The sequence below is a fragment of the Heterocephalus glaber genome, unplaced genomic scaffold, assembly GCF_053883595.1.
Source record: "Heterocephalus glaber isolate CG9 unplaced genomic scaffold, H.glaber_assembly_v1.0 deba00000331, whole genome shotgun sequence".
Taxonomy (NCBI): Eukaryota; Metazoa; Chordata; class Mammalia; order Rodentia; family Bathyergidae; genus Heterocephalus; species Heterocephalus glaber.
The window spans coordinates 1,033,614-1,051,253 of NW_028258142.1; the positions used below are offsets into that span (position 1 = coordinate 1,033,614).

At 49.2% G+C, this 17,640-nt stretch overlaps 1 protein-coding gene across 7 annotated transcripts in view; it reads right to left on the reverse strand.

Annotated features, from left to right (window-relative positions):
- Window positions 1-12,812: 12,812 nt before the first annotated feature.
- Window positions 12,813-17,640, reverse strand: part of Atp9b (ATPase phospholipid transporting 9B) — a 305,926-nt gene continuing 301,098 nt past the window's right edge. For 6 of the 7 annotated variants that reach the window (XM_087188815.1, XM_087188837.1, XM_087188832.1 and 3 more), the window contains 2 exons: window positions 15,264-15,296; window positions 12,813-14,199 (listed from right to left, as the gene is read on the reverse strand). In XM_087188815.1, the coding sequence (XP_087044941.1) occupies window positions 14,063-14,199; window positions 15,264-15,296 (170 nt within the window). In that variant the 3' untranslated portion in view covers window positions 12,813-14,062. The remainder of the gene's footprint in view (window positions 14,200-15,263; window positions 15,297-17,640) is intronic. The other variant, XM_004861922.3, reaches the window with a different exon arrangement.

The following is a 17,640-nucleotide window of genomic DNA, read 5'->3' on the forward strand; positions in this document are numbered from 1 at the left end:
ACACATGTGTTACATTGCTGTAAGTCAGGGGCCTGGCACTACATCATATACACATTATTTTATACAATTACTCTCTGAGTTATGAGAAGAAAAGAGAAAATATGCATTTATACCATCTTATAAAATTACATAATTGCCTTTATTGGCACTCTATCTTCATGTGGCCTCAGATTACTGCCTAAGCCTAAAGAGCTTCTTCTGTTTCTCACAAAATGAGTCTGCTAGCAACAAATTCTCAGTTTTCATTTCTCTGGAAAAGACTTTATTGTACCTTAACTTCCTTTTTTTTTTTTTTTTTGGTACTGGGGATTGAACTCTGGACTTGGCACTTGTGAGGCAGGCAGCCGAACCACTAAGCTAAATCCCCGGCCCTGTACCTTAACTTTTGAAAGAAAGCTCTAATGGCTATAGGATTATTGGTTGACAAATTCTTTCTCATGGGGCACTTTGCATACATTATTTCATTGCCTTCCAGCATCAGTAGTTTCTGCTTAGAAGTCAGATGTTAACCTTACTGAGGTTACTTGGAAGTGATATATTGTCTTCTCTTTTCTGCTTTGAGACTTTTTCCTTGACCTTGACTTCCAGCATTTTTCTATGATGTGGCAATTTGTGGGTCTCTCTGAGTTTACCTTACTGGGGTTCATTGAGTTTCTTTGTTCCTCTCTCTGTATCTCTGTCTCCCTCCCTTCATGTCTTGCTCCCTCTTCTCTAGCTGATACTCCCAGCTGGCACACTCAGTCGTGTCTCTCATTTCTCTGAGGTTCACTTTAGTTTTTCTTATTCTGTTTTCTTTCTTTCTTTCTTTCCTTCTGTGGTGGTGGTGGTGGTGATGCTAGGAATTGAACTGAAGGCCTTCACACTGAGCTACATTCCCAGCCCTTTCTTAGTTTTTTATTTTGAGACAAGGTGTCACTAAATTGCTCAGATGGAACTTGAACTTGTAATCCTTCTACTTCAGTCTCCCATATGTCTGGGATTACAAGTATGTATCACTGTATCCAGCTTCTCTGTGTTCTTGATTTGCATAATCTATGGACATATCTCCAGGTTTACTAATTCTCTCTTCAGCCTGCTCAAATTTGTTGCTAAGCCTCTCTGGTAAGTTACTATCTTCCATTGTATCTTCTGATTCCAGAGCTTTCAGTTGGTTTTTTTCTATAGTTTCTGGCTCTTCTTTATAACCTCCACTTGGTGTGATATTGTCATCATGCCTTCCTTGACTTCATTAATCAAACTTCATGTTATCTCTTTGAGCAATATTATGGTGGATAGTTTGAAGTCACCTGTTACCTCCAACCTCTGGTCATTCTGGCAATTTCTGTTGTCTGATTTATTTTCAACCTGTAGACCATGCTTATGTGTTCTTTGTGTGTCTCATAGCTTTTGTTTTGGAAATTGGCTATTTTATGCGCTATATGGGAGCAACTCTGGGGACTCTTACAGTGCCCCATGTAGGACTTTCTATTGTTATTTGCTTACCTGTTTGTTTAGTGACCTCCTGGGCTTCTGTAATGAGACCACCCACCCCCAGCAGCATTAGCCTCTGATGTTGCTCCTCTGGGAGGAGGCAAAGACACAGCTTTGAAGCCCACAGTGGGAAATCCCACTCCAGAACTTTCATTGGGTAAGGAAATTGCTTCCCTCTTGCTGGGCCCATTTGATTAGGGACTCTGCCTCATATGGCCAAGGGCAGCCTGAACACCATCAGAGCCACTAACTGTGGCTTACCAGGGCCCTCTTCACTCCACAGGAATGGAGAGAGAGCAGCTTTGGATGAAGAAAAGTAAATAGCACTGCAACCAGGAAGGAAGAAAAAGGAGGACCAGGCAAACCCACCCAGCAGGCTGTGTTTCCTGGGGCTTGCTGGCATGCTGAGCAAGAACATTCTGTGTTCACTCAGACCGTGCCCCCACCTTGACTGAGTGCACAGTGAGTGGCTTTAGCACCAGGTAAGCACGCCGCTCCTCCACCCAGTTCTACCCAGTCCAGGTCAGCTCGGGCCTCTGCAGGGTCGCAGAGCTCCCACCATCTATGCCTACCATTGTTTTAAGAGGAGTATGCAAAGGCCACGGCTGAAGGCCTGTGCTCTTTGGAACCTGCCTCTCCCTGCTCAGTTCTGCCAGACCCAGAGACAATATCTGAGCAGCCCTGTCCACTGCTTGGGAAGGCTGGGGCCTACAGGACACACACTCATATCTCTCTGCAAGATTCTGGATTTGTCTCTGTGAACTCACCACTGTTTTCCTCTCCCAAACTAATAACAATAATGACAGTCATAATCAGCATTCTGATGGCTGCACTGTGACTTTCCTTAAACCGCAGTTTACTTACAACTCTTGACTAAGCAGCCACCTAAAGCAGGCCATTTTGCCCCTGTCTTGGGTGATGAGGCCTTTTCAGGTGTACTGAGGACTCAGTCCTGCCTGTGTGTGGCAGGGCTTGCAGGCCTAGGCCCAGATTTTCCTCCTGGATGCACAGAAGCCCACAGCCTGGCTTTGCCCAGTTTCTCAAACTATTTTTAAAGTGTTTTGGTTCAATAAAGCTCTAAACAATTTTGCCAGGCGCTTTTTCCATTAATTTTTAAACTGGAGTGAATTTCAAGGGAAATTTAATCCATGTGCTTCTGATTCATTTACACTTAATCCATCAAGATGTCGCATTGGGACCGTTTGATGTCCAGGAAGATGGGGCTTTTTACAAACCTGGCGGCCTTCAGTTCTCCTTAGACACGGGAAGTGGTCTTGTGCCAAAGTGCAGGTGAGCACAGCCTCCCCATAGCCGTGTCCACATCAGACCCTCGGCCAGCACAGCTCCCGGCAGTCTACCACACCTAGACCCTTTAAAATGGGGTTTCTTTCTAAAAATTGTGGTAAAATATATGTAACACAAAACTCACCATTTTAGCCCATTTTTAAGGGTGCAGTGGCAGTGAGTACACTCACCATGTTCTGCAACCGTCACACTATCCATCCCAGCACTCTTTTATCTTCCCAAACAGAAGCTCTGTCTGGATTAACACCAGCTGCCCTCTCTTCTACTCCGCCCCCCGCCCCGGACCCTGACCCCTACCGTGCTAGTCCTGTCTCCATGGACTGCACTTCCTCCCCTCCTTTCCCTTCCTCTCCCTTCCCCTCCCCGCCCTCCTTTCCTTTCCTCTCTTTTCTGAAAGCAGTCTTACTGGTTGCCCTGAACTCCTGTCCTCAAGCTCTTCTCCTGTCTCAGCCTCCCCAGAAGCAAGGACAGAAGAATGGATGGCAGGTGCTTGCCATTGTCCCCAGCTGTCCATTTGGCCATTGACAGCCAATGGGTTGTTTTGTTTGGCTTCTCTGAATGGGGCTGTTGTGACCTGGGGGTGCAACTGTCAGAATCCCTGCTTCCAGTTTTTTAGGGTCTACTTGGCTTCTGCTTGATTCTTAGCTGAACTTCTCCCAGAGGGCCCAGGAGAAGATTCTCACAACGTCCCCTGTTGTGACCCCAGGATCCCTGAACTTGCCCCAGGAAGAAACTCGAGGATGCCACAGGCAGGGAGCATGGAGGCCTCACTCAGGGTAAGCCCTGCTGCTGCAGAGAAGACAAGGCCTGCGGCCATACAAGTTGAAGAATACAGGGCTGCTGGGCCTTGGCAGTAAGGTTTCTCCACTGCAGAGCTAAGGTGAGCAGGAGCCGAGCAGGAGTTGGACAGGTGGTCAACAAGCTGAACTGTGAGGGTCTCTGCTGTGGCTGTCCCCCCGTGTCCCTGTCTGTTGGTCTCGCTTCCTACCCCCCACCTCTGTCTGTCGCCTCCCCCCTCTCTCATGTAGGCCATCAGAACCCAGAGCCCCATCAGCACACAGTAGGTCTTTCCATACTTGCAGTGGGTCAGGCCCTGGCAGGTGGGGCTGGAGCAAGTCATGGAAACCCCTCCAAGGTACTGGGGTATGGAGCTTAGCGGCCATCCAGAACAGGAGACACTGCTGCTGACAGGGCCACAGCTCCCACTGAGGGTACTGTTTGTGTCTCATGGCCTGTGGGGCCACGATCCCTCAGGATGGGCAGTGTGAGTACATGAACAGCTCCCTCATGGTGTGAGCCCTGTATTCCTACTGAGGACCTGTGTGGGTACCTGGAGCTGCAGGCTGACAGCTTGGCCAGGGAGACCAGGATCCTCAGGGTGGAGGAAATGTGGGCTGGTACATCTGAAGGCGGCAGTGTCCTAGGGCCTGTGGGTGGCCTGTAGTAGGGATGGGGTCTGGGAAGGGCCCAGAAGAGAGGGGAGCCCAGCTGGTCCCCAGGAAGAGTGCCAGTGGGGAGGGTGGGAGTGGCCCCAGGGATGTGGTGGCAGCAGGGGCAGCCCCTGGGGAAGGTAATCTTCACCATGCCTAGGTTTCCTCTGACCCCCACCCGAGGGGGTTCAAATCCCCACCACAGTGCCTCTTCCCGGATCTCTCAGCTCCTGTCAGACCCCCACAGCGCCCTCCCATTAAGTCTGCATTCCAGAGCTTTATGAGTTTCCCTCAGCTGGAAGCCTCCCTTTCCCAGCCGGGGTTCCATCCTTAGCCTGCTCTCCCCTTTTCCTTGGTGTTCTCTTCCTTCTCTCTCCAGTTTGTCTCTGATGTCCCATCTGTCCCCACAGGGCTGTTTTGGCACCTTGGCCTTAAAGTCTCCGAGAGCTGGGAGTCCCAAGAGAAGACAGTGGGAGCCCAGGGGCCCTGCTTCTCACACAGCCCCTTCTGCTGTCCTCCTGCTGCCTCTATGTTCCTTTTCATTTTGTCAAATATTGTGGAGGGGGCCCAAGGAGATCAAGGAGGGAGCCTCATCTCCTGGTGAGGGAGAGAGCTGAAATGGGCACAGCAAGACTCTCCAGCCTCACCCAGAAAGTTTCCTGTGGCAGGGGACAGATTTGGAGATGCCAGAGACCCCCATGAAGGCATCCCTTGCAGTGCATCCACTTTCCTGTCCCGGACTCTGTGATTCCAGTGCCAGACAGGCTCACTTCTCCTGGAGAACCCCACCTGGCCACCCCACCTGGAGCGCTCACTGAGAACCCCCACTGGCTCAGGACACAAGGTAGCTGGGGGTGGGGCAGGGATCATTGGCTCGAAGACCTGTCACATGCTTGACATGGCATCTACAGTCCCTCAAGGGCCCCCAGGGTCTGTAGAGACCTCCATCTTGGAGTCAAAGTCATCCATGGAGGGATGATGGCCAGAGATGGGAGCCCAGCAGCTCTGCACCTGTCCATGGGTGGGGCCTCTGATCAGAGCCCTGTGGAGTCTGGCAGATGATCCGTGGCTGTGTCATGGAGTGCATCCTGGAAACTGTTCTGCATATGTTACATGAACATATCAACAATTGCTGCAGTTGGAGCAACCGGTGGTGCTTCCCCCAAGTACCTATAGGCAGCATAATGATAAGTTGACAACTTTGGGGGACTACAAATGAACTCTTGAGAGAGAAAGAAAAATACTGACAATTAAAGGCACCTCCGAGGGGTGTCAGAGTCAGATGCATAATTGAAAGGAAATGGTCCATATCCTTATGGCCCCAGTTAATCTTCTGTGCAGAACCTGACCTATATGAAGAGGCCTGAGCTGAGCTGCCGTGGAGGGGAGAGGCAGGGCTAGGTATGGGACTTTCGTTCCCACTTCCAGGCTGGAGAGGGTGTCCCATAGGTAAGGACTCCTGAGTGAGCCAGAGCCTTCCATTCTGTGAGAGCCTCACCCAGCTAGGTGGCTCTGCAGAAGGACCATGGGTGACTGCAGGGTGGGGTGAGGTAATACCTGTTGGCCCGACAGTGCCACCTCTGGTGGGAGGCCAGTAAGACTGCCTCCACACTTGGGGATGAGTGCACATTTGCACTGTTTAAGGACAGGCTTCCCCAAGCTCCTTGAACACTGTTTATGCCCTGTGTCTCCCAAATCAAACTGCTCTCCTTGGAAGAAACAGCCACAGCTAAGCAGTGCTCAGGGGAAAAGATGTCTGAGGTTGCAGTGGTTGGCTGGGCCCTTTGTGTAGTTGGTGCTCCAGGGTTTCCCGAGATACAAATACATTGAGAGCCAACATTTTAAACATCTAGATAAAAATCCACTCACTCTCTTCAATAGCAAGAGAGGAGCAAGCATCCAAGATGCTCTGCTCTTGTGTGGGAATCTGAGCACATTCCCTTTCAGGGCATAATGTTTAGAGGTACACAGGATGCCTGATGCAGAATTTGGTTTTCTATATCTACATGTGGACAAGTCTATGTGCATGCAGGTCACAGTCACAGCGCTACCTCAGGACAACTGTCCTTGCCCAGGGCCTGTTTGGATTGAGCAAGCAGTGAGTGACAGTGGCTTCCTGGACAGTCTGGTGCAGGGTGGGGCAGTAGGAGGCTCCAGAACAGTCAAAATGCTGGAGGAAGCCGGGTCCAGCATGCACACCTATCCTCTTGGCACTTGGTGAGACTGAGGACAGCCTGGAATACGCAGTGAGTTCAAGGCCGGCTTGGAGTACGTTAGTGAGACCCTGTCTTCCAAGGGGAAAAAAATATCTCCCTACCCCCCAAAAACAGCATCATCACTGAATGATTTCCAAGTTTCCTTCCGGGTCTTTTGGTGAACCCTCTCATTTGAACCTACTGCATTCAGGATTCATCGAGATGGATCTGCAGACCCCAGTCCTTGGCCTCCACCATGCCCCCAAGGACCCTGGCCCAGAGACACACAGGACCTCTGGCTGAGCTGAGCTCCGTGCAGCCCCCACTGTAGGCACTCGGGCCCATGATTCCAGGGTGCAGCCTGTTGGGCTTTCCCTGCCCAGATGGGCGGCCTGTGCCTCAGTGGCCCTGTAGCAGAGGGAAACAGGCTTCCTATTCTGGCAAAGCTGAACACCATGGACACACAGCGCTCGGGGGCACTTGGGCAGTTCTTCAGCCAGAGGAAGGCCCTGCTCCCCAGGGAGTCTCAAACCCTAGCTCTTTGAGTTTAGCGAGACATCATTTTCTCTGGAGCCCTTGTCATCCACGGTCACTAACCTGGCCAGAGCCAGGACCCTCCGGCGTGGTCGGCACCGTTTCTTGGCTTCTATCCCCCCCTCCTGGAACTTTCTGGAATGACACCTGTTAGTGGCGTCAATGTGCACCACAGAGGATCCAGGGATACTGTGGGCACCGCAATTGGGCAGAAGGGGTGGGAGATAGGGCATTTGCACAGCAAGGAAGCCCCAGTATTTATGGGTTACAGAGAACACTTGGCAGGGCCACAAGTGAGCATCCTGTGCCTCATCAGAGGCCAAAGCTGGATCAATCCTGACCCAAACCACTGGACACTCCTTGTGGGGCCATCCCTCCCAGGCCACTGGCCAATGGGCCAGGGAGAGGGGTGTGAGACACCTCCGGGAGGAGGGGCCTAGGGCAGGAGGTCCGTGGGTGGTGGTGTAGCTGGGGGAGGGTGTGGGGCTTTGCCATTGTGAACTTTGAGATGAGCATTTTTCCTAAAGGGATTCACAGGCCAGCCCCTGCTTGTAAGGGTGGAGAGCCCGCCCCTCCCCCCACAGAGCCAGGCCCCTGGGATCCCAGAGGCCAGCATGGCTTGGGGCACTTGGTGGCCGGCCAAGTCCCACTGGTGCAGCTTAGGTGCTTACACCCTGAGGCCTCGACTGTGGGGCCTCTCTGCGGACACCAGGGGGAGCTGGTGATGTCAGCCCGGCCCTCTCGCCTCAGGTCTTTTCCAAGTGGCCCTGAGACACAGGCAGAGGGGTTCAGGGGACCTGAATGGACTCCACCTTGTGACTTGGGAAGCGGGCTGCTGGACATGGCCATGTCCACAAGGCCATAAGCAGACAGCATTCTGGGCTCTGGGGAAAGTAATTTTAAACTTCTCAGTGCCTCAGTTTCTCTACTCCCCTCTCCCCCACTGGTATTGACGCAGTGCTCTCTAAGCACCTCCATGGTACCACATTGTCCTTGTGGGGAAGCACAGAGGTCACTAAGGCTGGCCCTAATGCCACCAACATTGAGGGTTCTGGGAACAGGTATCTGAGAAGGGGCCAGGCTTACGTGGACTCCAAAAATGAGGTCAGGAAGATGCCATGGGACAGAAGAGGGAACAGCCACGGGCAGGAATACAGGAAGCAGCAGGGACACCCACCTTTCCCTCCTCGGCACAGCCCCAAGAAAACATGTGCTGAGTGGTCTTGCACTCATGCTTTTCGTGCCCACCGTGTCCACAGTTCCTTGAAAGCTGGAGGGTCAGGGATAGAGGAGATGCTTTTCCAGGTGAGTCTCAGCTTTCCAGGCCACAAGCCTCAGCTGGGTGGTGGCAGCAGGGCCAGGTGGGCATAGCTGGCAGTCCCTATCCCTCCACAGAGACCCCAGGTTTGTATGCTGGGACTGCAAAACCACACAGTGACTGTATGGCGCAGATGGCAGATGCAGGGGCCTCTGGGAAGGGAACAGAGGGAGCCAGCGTCCAGTACTGCTCGGGCGTTCACAGTTCCCTTAGTGCGCCCCCAAGCACACCCTGAGAGCTGACTCCTGGCTGAGCCTGAGAGGCAACTCCAGCAGACTCTCTATCCCCCTTACTGTGTCCTCTTTGTCCCCACCCTTAGTTCTGTCACCCAAGTCTGTAGTACCTGCTCAGCCAGTAGGCGGGACACAGGGATTGTGGGAATGCCAGAAGGCCAGGATCCACCTCTGTGGCCTGGCTGCCGCTGTCCTCTCAAGGGCTGCACGGGCACTGCCAACATTCTGCACATCTTCCTACCAGTTCTGAACACAGTAGCCCCCACAGAACCCAACTGAAGGGTAGAAGGCAGCCTGCCATGGAGCAGCCTTCAAGTAATCTCATGCCTCTGGGGGCAACTAGCTGACTTCACTGACCCTACGGGAGCAGTTGCTAGGAGAAACCAGCTGGTGTCAGCAAAGCCCAGTTGTCTGTGTGTGAGTGAACAGTGATCCCTTGGGGCCCAGAGTATTCTGAAGAGGCTGTAGGACCCCAGAGAAGTGACAACTAAGCAGTGAGGGGTCTGTAGCTTCAACTGCTAGGGAAGCTTCCCCTCCTTGGCATCTCTCTCACTCTTGGGGACCCTAGAGACCCTTCGTCCTCAGCCACGAGGAGGGTTGAGTCATTGGCAGGTGAATCCAGGACACAGGGAATTCTGGACCCCTGGCATGGCAGGATCTCCCTACTACATGATGGCAACCACCCACAGGTCATGTGGTGCCACCCAGCAGTGGCAGCAGCTTCAAGCCAGGCTAAGAGAAGACCGCTCACAGGCCTTCCCCAGGCAGACTGGCCCTCGGGGCGAGAAGGCCATGGCGGGCAGTTTTCCTTCCAGAAAAGGGTGGGTTGACAGTTGCAGCCCAGGGCCCAGCCTCTCCCAGCTGCCCAGCCACTGGAAGGGATATCCATATATTCATCTTCTAGACCTTCTCCATCCCGGGCCTCAGCTAATACAATGTCCTCATTACATTTTAAAAGTTTCTAATTTGAACATAGATTCACACCAAGTTGAAAAAAATATGTAAGGTATGGGGAGGTTCCCTGTCCCACCCCCACTGCATGTGAGGTCACGGCCAGTGGTGGACACCGGTGCTCGTGGCACCGTGCAGACCTCCCAGCTTACAGTGCAGCTGCCCTGACACAGACACCAGGAGGCCTGCACCACAGCTCCCTTGTATCGCCCCTCGCAGGCACCCCATTCTGTAGGTCTCCCAGTCCCTACTGTGGCTTTGGATCTTAAATGCCCCTCACAGGCAGCACTGAAGTCTTGGCACTGCTGGGAAGTGGTAATGGTACCAGTGGAATCAGCTGAGGTCACGAGGTGTGAGTGAGCTCTCTCTCTGCGTGCTTCCTGGCTGACCCGAGGCAAGCAGCTCTGCCCCAGCACATACTCCCCATCACATCTGCCTTGCCATGGGCCCAGAAACAGTGCGGCCAATGACCATGGAATGAAACCTCAGAAACCATGAGGCAAGCATCAGATTTCCCTTTTATTTTCTCAGGTATTTTATCACAGTGACAGAAAGCTAGCAATCACACGGATCCTGGTGATCACGGATTGCACCCCATGTCCTATCAGTGGAACCACACAGCATAGTAATTTACTGTGGCTTCTCTTTTTGTCTTTGTCACTCTAGCTACATTTTTAAAACTCAATTTTGTTGATCTTGTCAAAGAACTAGCTTTTGGTTTTATTGGCTTCTATTATTAATGTTTTCTATTTTGCTGACATTCACTTTTATCTTTTTCGTTTCCTGCCTTTTAGTTGCTTACTTTGCCCAAAGTGGAAGTCTAGAGATTTTATATCTTCCTATAAGTACTTAAGAGTGTAAATTTCCCTCAAGCATTGCTCTAACCATACCTTTCAAGTTCTGATATAGTTTCAGTTATTTAGCTGAAAATAGTTCAGAATTTTTCTAGTCCATTTTTCTCTAACCCATGTATTCTCTGTGTTTGATCCCAGTGGTTTATGCTTCTCTGGGGTCTTCTTGACCCAGTATGTGGTTGATCTCAGGAGGGATTCCACATTGGCTGGGTGCAGAGCTCTGCAATGTCAGGAAAGCCCTGACTTCTCTGTCCTCTCCGTTTCCTTGCAGGTGGTAATATTGGTTACTGCAGAGGTGTGTTAAAGACAACAACCATGCTGTGGATGGTGACTGGCCTGCAAATCCAGAGTAGTTCTGATGCACTCAACCCTTCACTCCACCTTAATTCTGTCTCCTTTCAATTACTGTCAAATGTTCCTGTCTTTAGTGACGCTGTGTGAAGTCTACTCTGAATGTCATGGTCACCCGCCTTTGCGATGCTTCTCTGTTTGCACAGTATCTGCCCCATCTTCTTGCTATCAGCCCTTGTTACAACATGTGGTTGGTTCTGGTTTTATCCAGGCTGACATTCTGCCTCTGGCTGAAGCATTCAGGGTACTTACAGAAGTGATCTTCACCTATTTCCCACAGATGACAACGTGGACAGGATGCTCTGATGCTGCGCGTGCAGACAGTCCCCCGAGCCGCAGAGGTGAAGCAATAGCCGGGTGGGGACTAGACCTGCCTATTACTGTTCCAGAAGGGCTTTCTACTCTAGTTTCCTTGTTGGGTTCTAACAAGTACAGGAAGGAAGAGGAAATGGCCACTTGCGCAGTCTGTTCTGGCTTCATAGGGGTATAGGAACAATGGAGCCTCTGATTCAGAAATATTGCAAGAAAAGGCACGATGGTCACTACCCTGGAATAGCATGAGGTGATGGAGAACAGCAAGTCATCTACCCATCTGACCACCCATCCACACACCTATCTACCCATCTATGCATCTCTCCATCCATTCACTGACCTGCCCCTCTCACCTGTATCACCTAGTTGCTGCCTCACCATGTGGCACTCTGCCCCACCATATCCCATCTGCACTCTCACCTCTGCATGACGAATTCCTTAGTTTTTTGCTATCAGCTTCCATCCTACCTCTCTGAGGAGTCTTCCCTGGGTTGTTGATTCTGCCAGTTTCCTATGCACTCATCTCCATGTCACCCAGCTTGTCTCACAGGCAGGACTGTGTCTGTGATGTCCCTACATGCACTGGACACCCAGGGGACACCTGTGACTAAAGCGCTGAATAGAAGAGTGGTCTCCTCTCTCACAGAGCTTCCAATGAACAGGAAGGGTCAAAGTTGACTACTGGATGGTCCAAATGCTCTTCCTGGACACCAGTGCTGAGAAGCAGTTCTCCTGAAGCCCTTTGGTGGCTGGGCAGAGAACACAAGCAGACCAGCCGTCAGAAGAACTTCTGAGCTGACAGAGCTTCGAGGTATTAACACACTGAGGTTGCTTCACAAGCCAGGGAGAATGCATGACTGTCCTATGTGGTGGCTCTCCTTGTCCAATTCTAGGGTACTATTCCCTTCTTTTGAGGCCATTCATAAACCTGGGCTGCACTGGATTCAATGATCCTATATTAGGTTATTTTCTTCAATCTAGCAAAACACGAACATTACAGATGCCTTTTGAGTCACTTGCTGTGTGCGAAGCATCTGTTCGGAGCTTCTTTGCCATACATTGCCTCACTTGACCCGAACAGTGGCATCCTGTGGTGGAGTTTATTTTTGCATCACAGATGAGCACCATGTTGGCTTCTTGCAGTCTCTAACTTGGACTCTGCACATCTTACCTTCTGGAGACTGATATCTTTCTCCTAATTTGTATCCAACTAATCTAAGGCTCATGAGAGCTTCTATATTTTCAAGTTGTGGTTAGTGGGAGTTTTTCTGAGACTGTCTACAACTTACTATGATCATGTCAAAGTTATTTTTTTGAGACAGGATCTCCTTGTGTAGTTAAGGCTAGTCCTGAACTCACTATGTAGTCAGGCTGGCCTTGAATTTGTGGTGATCCTCATGCCTCAGCCCCTCCAGTGCTGGGTCAACTTCCTGTGGCTGCTTTATTTTTAAAAAGCACAGTGGGGCATGTCTGATAAACACTTGGTATTCTGTACTCTGAAGCCTTAAGTAATATAATGTGGCCTCATCTTGTGAACTGTTGGCAACTTGCAACTGTTGGATTCTGTGAATCTAATACCCTTAATTCAAACTATGCCAAAAGAAGTGATGAGGACACCTCCATGAAATCCAAATCCATCAAGCCAGTTAGTGATTTCTAGTTTTTTAGTTCAGCTCACAGAGAAAACAGCCCGGTGACCCCATATAGCCAAAGGTTCCTGGAAGAACTGACAAAAAATACTGACACCTTGTGGAGAATATGAGAAACAGCGCTCTCTGGTCGTGTGTCTGGGAACTGGGAATGCTCAAACATTGCAAAGATAATCTGCTAAAGGCATTCAAGTCAAAAGGCACCGAAAATCGTGTGGGAAGAAATGAAGCTTTATTGCAGCTGATGCATTTCTCCTTTGAAAGGCAGCAGCTGATGGGAGCCTGGGTGGACAGTGGTGCCAGACCCATGGCTTGTCAAGGGAATCCCCCTGGCTCTCTACTCACACTGCTTGGCCTTCTCCAGGGGTTCTGGGGTGACGGGGACCACATTCAATGGGCAATCAAGCCAAAGAACAGGGTCACATAAACTCAGGGCAAAGAGGCCTGCAACAGCCTGCTTCAGATTATGTGAAAGGCTCTCTTTTAAGCCAGAGGCCGGCGTCTGACCAGCTCCTCATTGAAGGGCTTGCTGAGAAGTTCTGAGGATAGCTCATGCCACACTCAGCTGAGCCATACCCCACAGCATGAACAAGAGAGAAAATAACCCTGGCCTCGAAGACTCCCAGCCTGTCCAACCAAGGAACCTGTTCACAGACACCCTCAGCTCAGCCTGGCCTTTCTACCCTAACATCACCTATGTGTGCTGTGCATGTTGATAACCATGCAAACTAAGGACATCTGTTAACACAGCAAGTGAAGCATCTTCGGTGATGTGTTTCACAGGCAACTGATTTCTACATAGAGAAACTGTTTTGGGCTGTGATTTATACAAATATAAAACGATGAGAATTTAAAAAACATATTCCCTAACATCAGTGCCTTTGAGGAGTGATTTACATTTGTAGCTGCAATGGAATTATGTCCAGAAATGTTACCATTTGGTCACTTGGGCTTGCACGTGAAGAGCAAACTCTAGGTGAGAAGTCATGACTGTGTGACTGTCCACAGGAAAGCAAGATGGGCATCTAAAGAAGAGAGCAGCAGGATCATAGGGATGGACATGGAGGCCACCATTGATGAGGGCAGTGGCATGTGCAGATGAGGCATCTCCAGTGTCTAGACTTTATTGTTCAAGTAGGAATGGCTTTCTGTATGACACCATCAAAGGAAGACTATGGATGCTGGAAACAATTCTCAGAATGACAAATCCCTCACAGCAGAAGTGAAAGAATTAAGACTCCTTTTTGGTGGAAGCTCACACTGCTTCAGCACGGACACTGGATAGAAAAGCTTGGGTGTGGGCGGACCTCTGGCCCTGACAGAGCACCCTGTCTCCCATGCTGTTTATTGCAGGAGGGTCTCTACCCAGCCTCAGGTCCTCCCTCAGGAACAAGGTGCAGACGCTGTGCTCTCTGGAGATGCCAGAGGGACCAGTCCAGTCCTGCAGTAGGTGCTGGTCCTCAGGAGGTCAGCTTGGAGTAGCTGGGAGGAGAAAGCTTGCGCTTCAAGTACTTGAGGATGTAGAGGGGAAGGCAGCTGACCACAGTGATCGCCGACACTTTCCACAAGAAGGTCACGGTTGTGATGAAGGTAACATCTGTCAGAAAGGGGTAGAGCGTGAGAGCCAATCAAGGAGCTCCCAGGCCCCAAGACCACTGCACAGACCTGACTGGACTCTGAGGACTCCTTCAGACTGTCTACTGCAGCTCTGCCATGCACTTGCACAGGCAAACTAGCTCAGCCTCATGGAGTCTTCACTGCCTTGCTGCTTTACCTGCATCCTGGTGCAACTGGCTCTTCTCAAATGGAATGGAGCCAGAGTACAGTATTAGAAAATGCACATGGCTAGTATCTCCATATACCTATCAACAGGCAGATGGCACTTTTAAAACAGGGTTTGCAAAACACTGCTGTGCTGTTCCCAGGCTGTCCAGGCCAGTCTTAAGGTATAGCTGACTTTATAGGGCTTAGATGGCAGGTGGCAGCTCCCTGCCCGGACATAAAGGGTCACACATCCCTGTTCTTCAGTGCTTTTCAGTATGGCTATCCTGGAGCATTCTTACAATTACTATGGACAAAACTGCAAAAGCTGCATTGGAAACAATGGTTATTTAAAGTCCTCATGAGAAGAGGCATTTGGAAAACCTGACATTTGTATAGTTCAGTTCTACTTATTGCAGAAATTCCTGTAGATTGTTGTCAGACATTGGGATAAAAAAAAAAAATCTACCTACTAGGAGTTATAGACTTTAAAAAAAATAAGGGATGTGGAGAAAACTGTCCTCTGTACAGGAGATTGGAGACCATAAAGGAAAGGTCACAGGCTATGTTAACCTGCATTTTGAGAAACCCTGGAAGTGTTTTATCAGGAGCTTTGTCACTAAGACTGTTTTAGGGAGGGCAAAACAGCCTGAGTCTCATCCCTCCTCCACTCAGAAGCCACGATACCTATGAGGCCCTCCTGGAACCTGGCAGGGAAACTTACATGCAAGGTTTATATGATGTTGAAGAAGTCAGTAGGAAGTGTATGGTAAGGTAGACAAAGTGTTTTTTTTTAATCAGTTAAGCATCTTTATTTTGTTTTGCTGATTTTCCTTACTCTTTTTTTCCTCTGGCCTTTACATTTTCTATACTCTTGAAAGAAACAGTAACTTCACCTACCTAAGAAAGCGCCAAAAGATACTCTGCCTATACCTGTTCCAAGACAAAACAGGAACAAGAAAATGAAGGACAGATAAAAGGACATATCAGGACATTGTAGTGGTTAGCTACCAATTAAAGAAATACATTAAAAAGCAAAATATTAAAAATATCAGCATGAAATGCTCTTGTGATTGTGGTTTTAACCCCTTCATTTTATTACCTGTTATAATGTAGTCTTTTAAACATAATTAAAATTAATTACTTTTCTTAAAAGCAAACGCTCATGCCTCATTGGGTCTACATCTCAATGTCTGAGAAGGGTACATCTCAGAACACAGCTCACACCTGAGTACTCACCACGCTTGGACACTATAGGTTCTGTGGCTTACTCATACATATTAAACACACTGCCATTCATCTCCAGGCTTGGGCTTAGAAGAGGCTAGTACCATCTCCAGCCTAGATGAGAAAATCAAGGCTCAGACAGGTAACAGTTCTGCCCAATTCATTGCTGGTTTGTCTCCCACTTTTATACCTCCTGTTTATAAAGTTAGTTTTATATCTGCTCATATTGCAGTGGATTAGGTAGTATAGTTTGTTTTTCCAATTTTGGTATTTTGCTTTGTGTTCTGTTTATATTGTCAAAATGAGGGAAACATGTTACTGAAGTGCCATAAAAATAAACCAACATTTCTCTATGGGGCTGGGGATTTAGCTCAGTGGTGCCACTTCCTGCCTCGAAAGCACAAGGTCCTGAGTTTGATCCCTGGTACCACCAAAAAAAAAAAAGAAAGCAAATAAAAAAAAAATTTCTCTATGTTTGAGTGCATTAATCATGATCACATAGGAAAATATAGCAAGTGCTTATATGCCAAACAACAATAACATTCTAATTTGAAAATGGCCCTTTCTTACACGCCATAGATCCATCTTTTTTTGGTAAATGTTTCTTTTAATATAAAACATGAGACTTTAAATTTTTCCTACCTATATGCTCTGCACTACATATCCACTGAGTGGTCTGTTAAGGGTGGGGTGCAACCTGACTGGGCTTATTCATTGCAGGCTTAACTCCTGGTGCTTGGAGTGGCTCTGTGCTCACATCTACTTGCAAACTTTAGCACACTAGCCACTCAAAAGTCACAGTGTGCAGGGATAAGTGTGTGGCTGACTCACCAAAATAATTACCTAAGATGAAGTTTGTTGCTATTGACGTGGGTGTGGAGAATACATCAGGGTGCACTTTTCCCCTTTTTGAGAACTTGGAACCTTTCTTCTCAGACCAGAAAGAGCACCACTCAGTGCTCATATAGGAAGGGCACCAGCTTGATGCTCTCAGGTATCTTTGGAATTATATAATGCTACATGCATACAGTGACCATCATCCCACCCTTCTGCTTTGGCCCCAGGAGATAGAGACTTGACCATGTTCTGGGAACCAAGTGAGGCCTTATACTAAATGATCCTTATCTGAGTGAACATAGTCTTACTTTTTTCTCTGCCTTCATTTAAAAAAATCTTAAGAAAGAATCATATTCAGTCTTCATAGCCACATTAACCAATATGGGGGTAATGCAGGGATCTAACTGACTATGACATTGCTTTTGTCCTTTTCAACTACTGGCTAGAAAGGCCTGAGATTCAGGAAAGAAGAGATGAGCTTGCATGATGAAGTGTATCAGTAGGAATGGACCAGCAAGGGGGTGGTGAAGTCCTGGGAACAAAGGGTACAGAGGATTGTAGATGTACAGACAGGGACCTGGCCCAAGCAAACCAATACCAGGTTGATTTTGATGGTTTATTTTATTCAGGAGAAATGGCTCTAAGGGTTGCAGAAGGCCCCCAGCCCACATCTAGGGAAGCCTCATCACTGGAGAAAACCTGAGTGACAGATAACAGAGAAATATGGCATTCTGGGATCCTCTGACTTGTTTTTTCTTTCTTTTATTTTGGTACCAGGGATCGAACTCGGGATCTTGTGCTTGTGAGGCAGGTGGCAGAACTACTGAGCTAAATCCCTGGCCCCGTTCTTTCTTAATCTATAGAGAATAAAGATAAAGGGCATGATGGTGACAAGAATTACCACTCATTGAGTGCCTAATACCTGCCCAGCACTTCTTATGTATGACCTCACTCTCAGGAACAAGGCTCAGGGAGGCCAAGCCACTGTCCCAAGGCCCCTGCCAAGTCACAGTAGGCTGGGCTGGGCTTGAGGAACACAGCCAATACTGGAGGCAACTGGAAGCTGTGGCTGGTCAGGAAGATGGAGCTGACACTCTATCACAAAGGTACACTGACATAACATCCAGAGCCACTACAAGCTGCCTAGTTGGGCTGCATTCTGTGACCTGTACAGAAAGCTGAGGGGAGGGAGTGGAGTGTGTGGCTTGTGGGC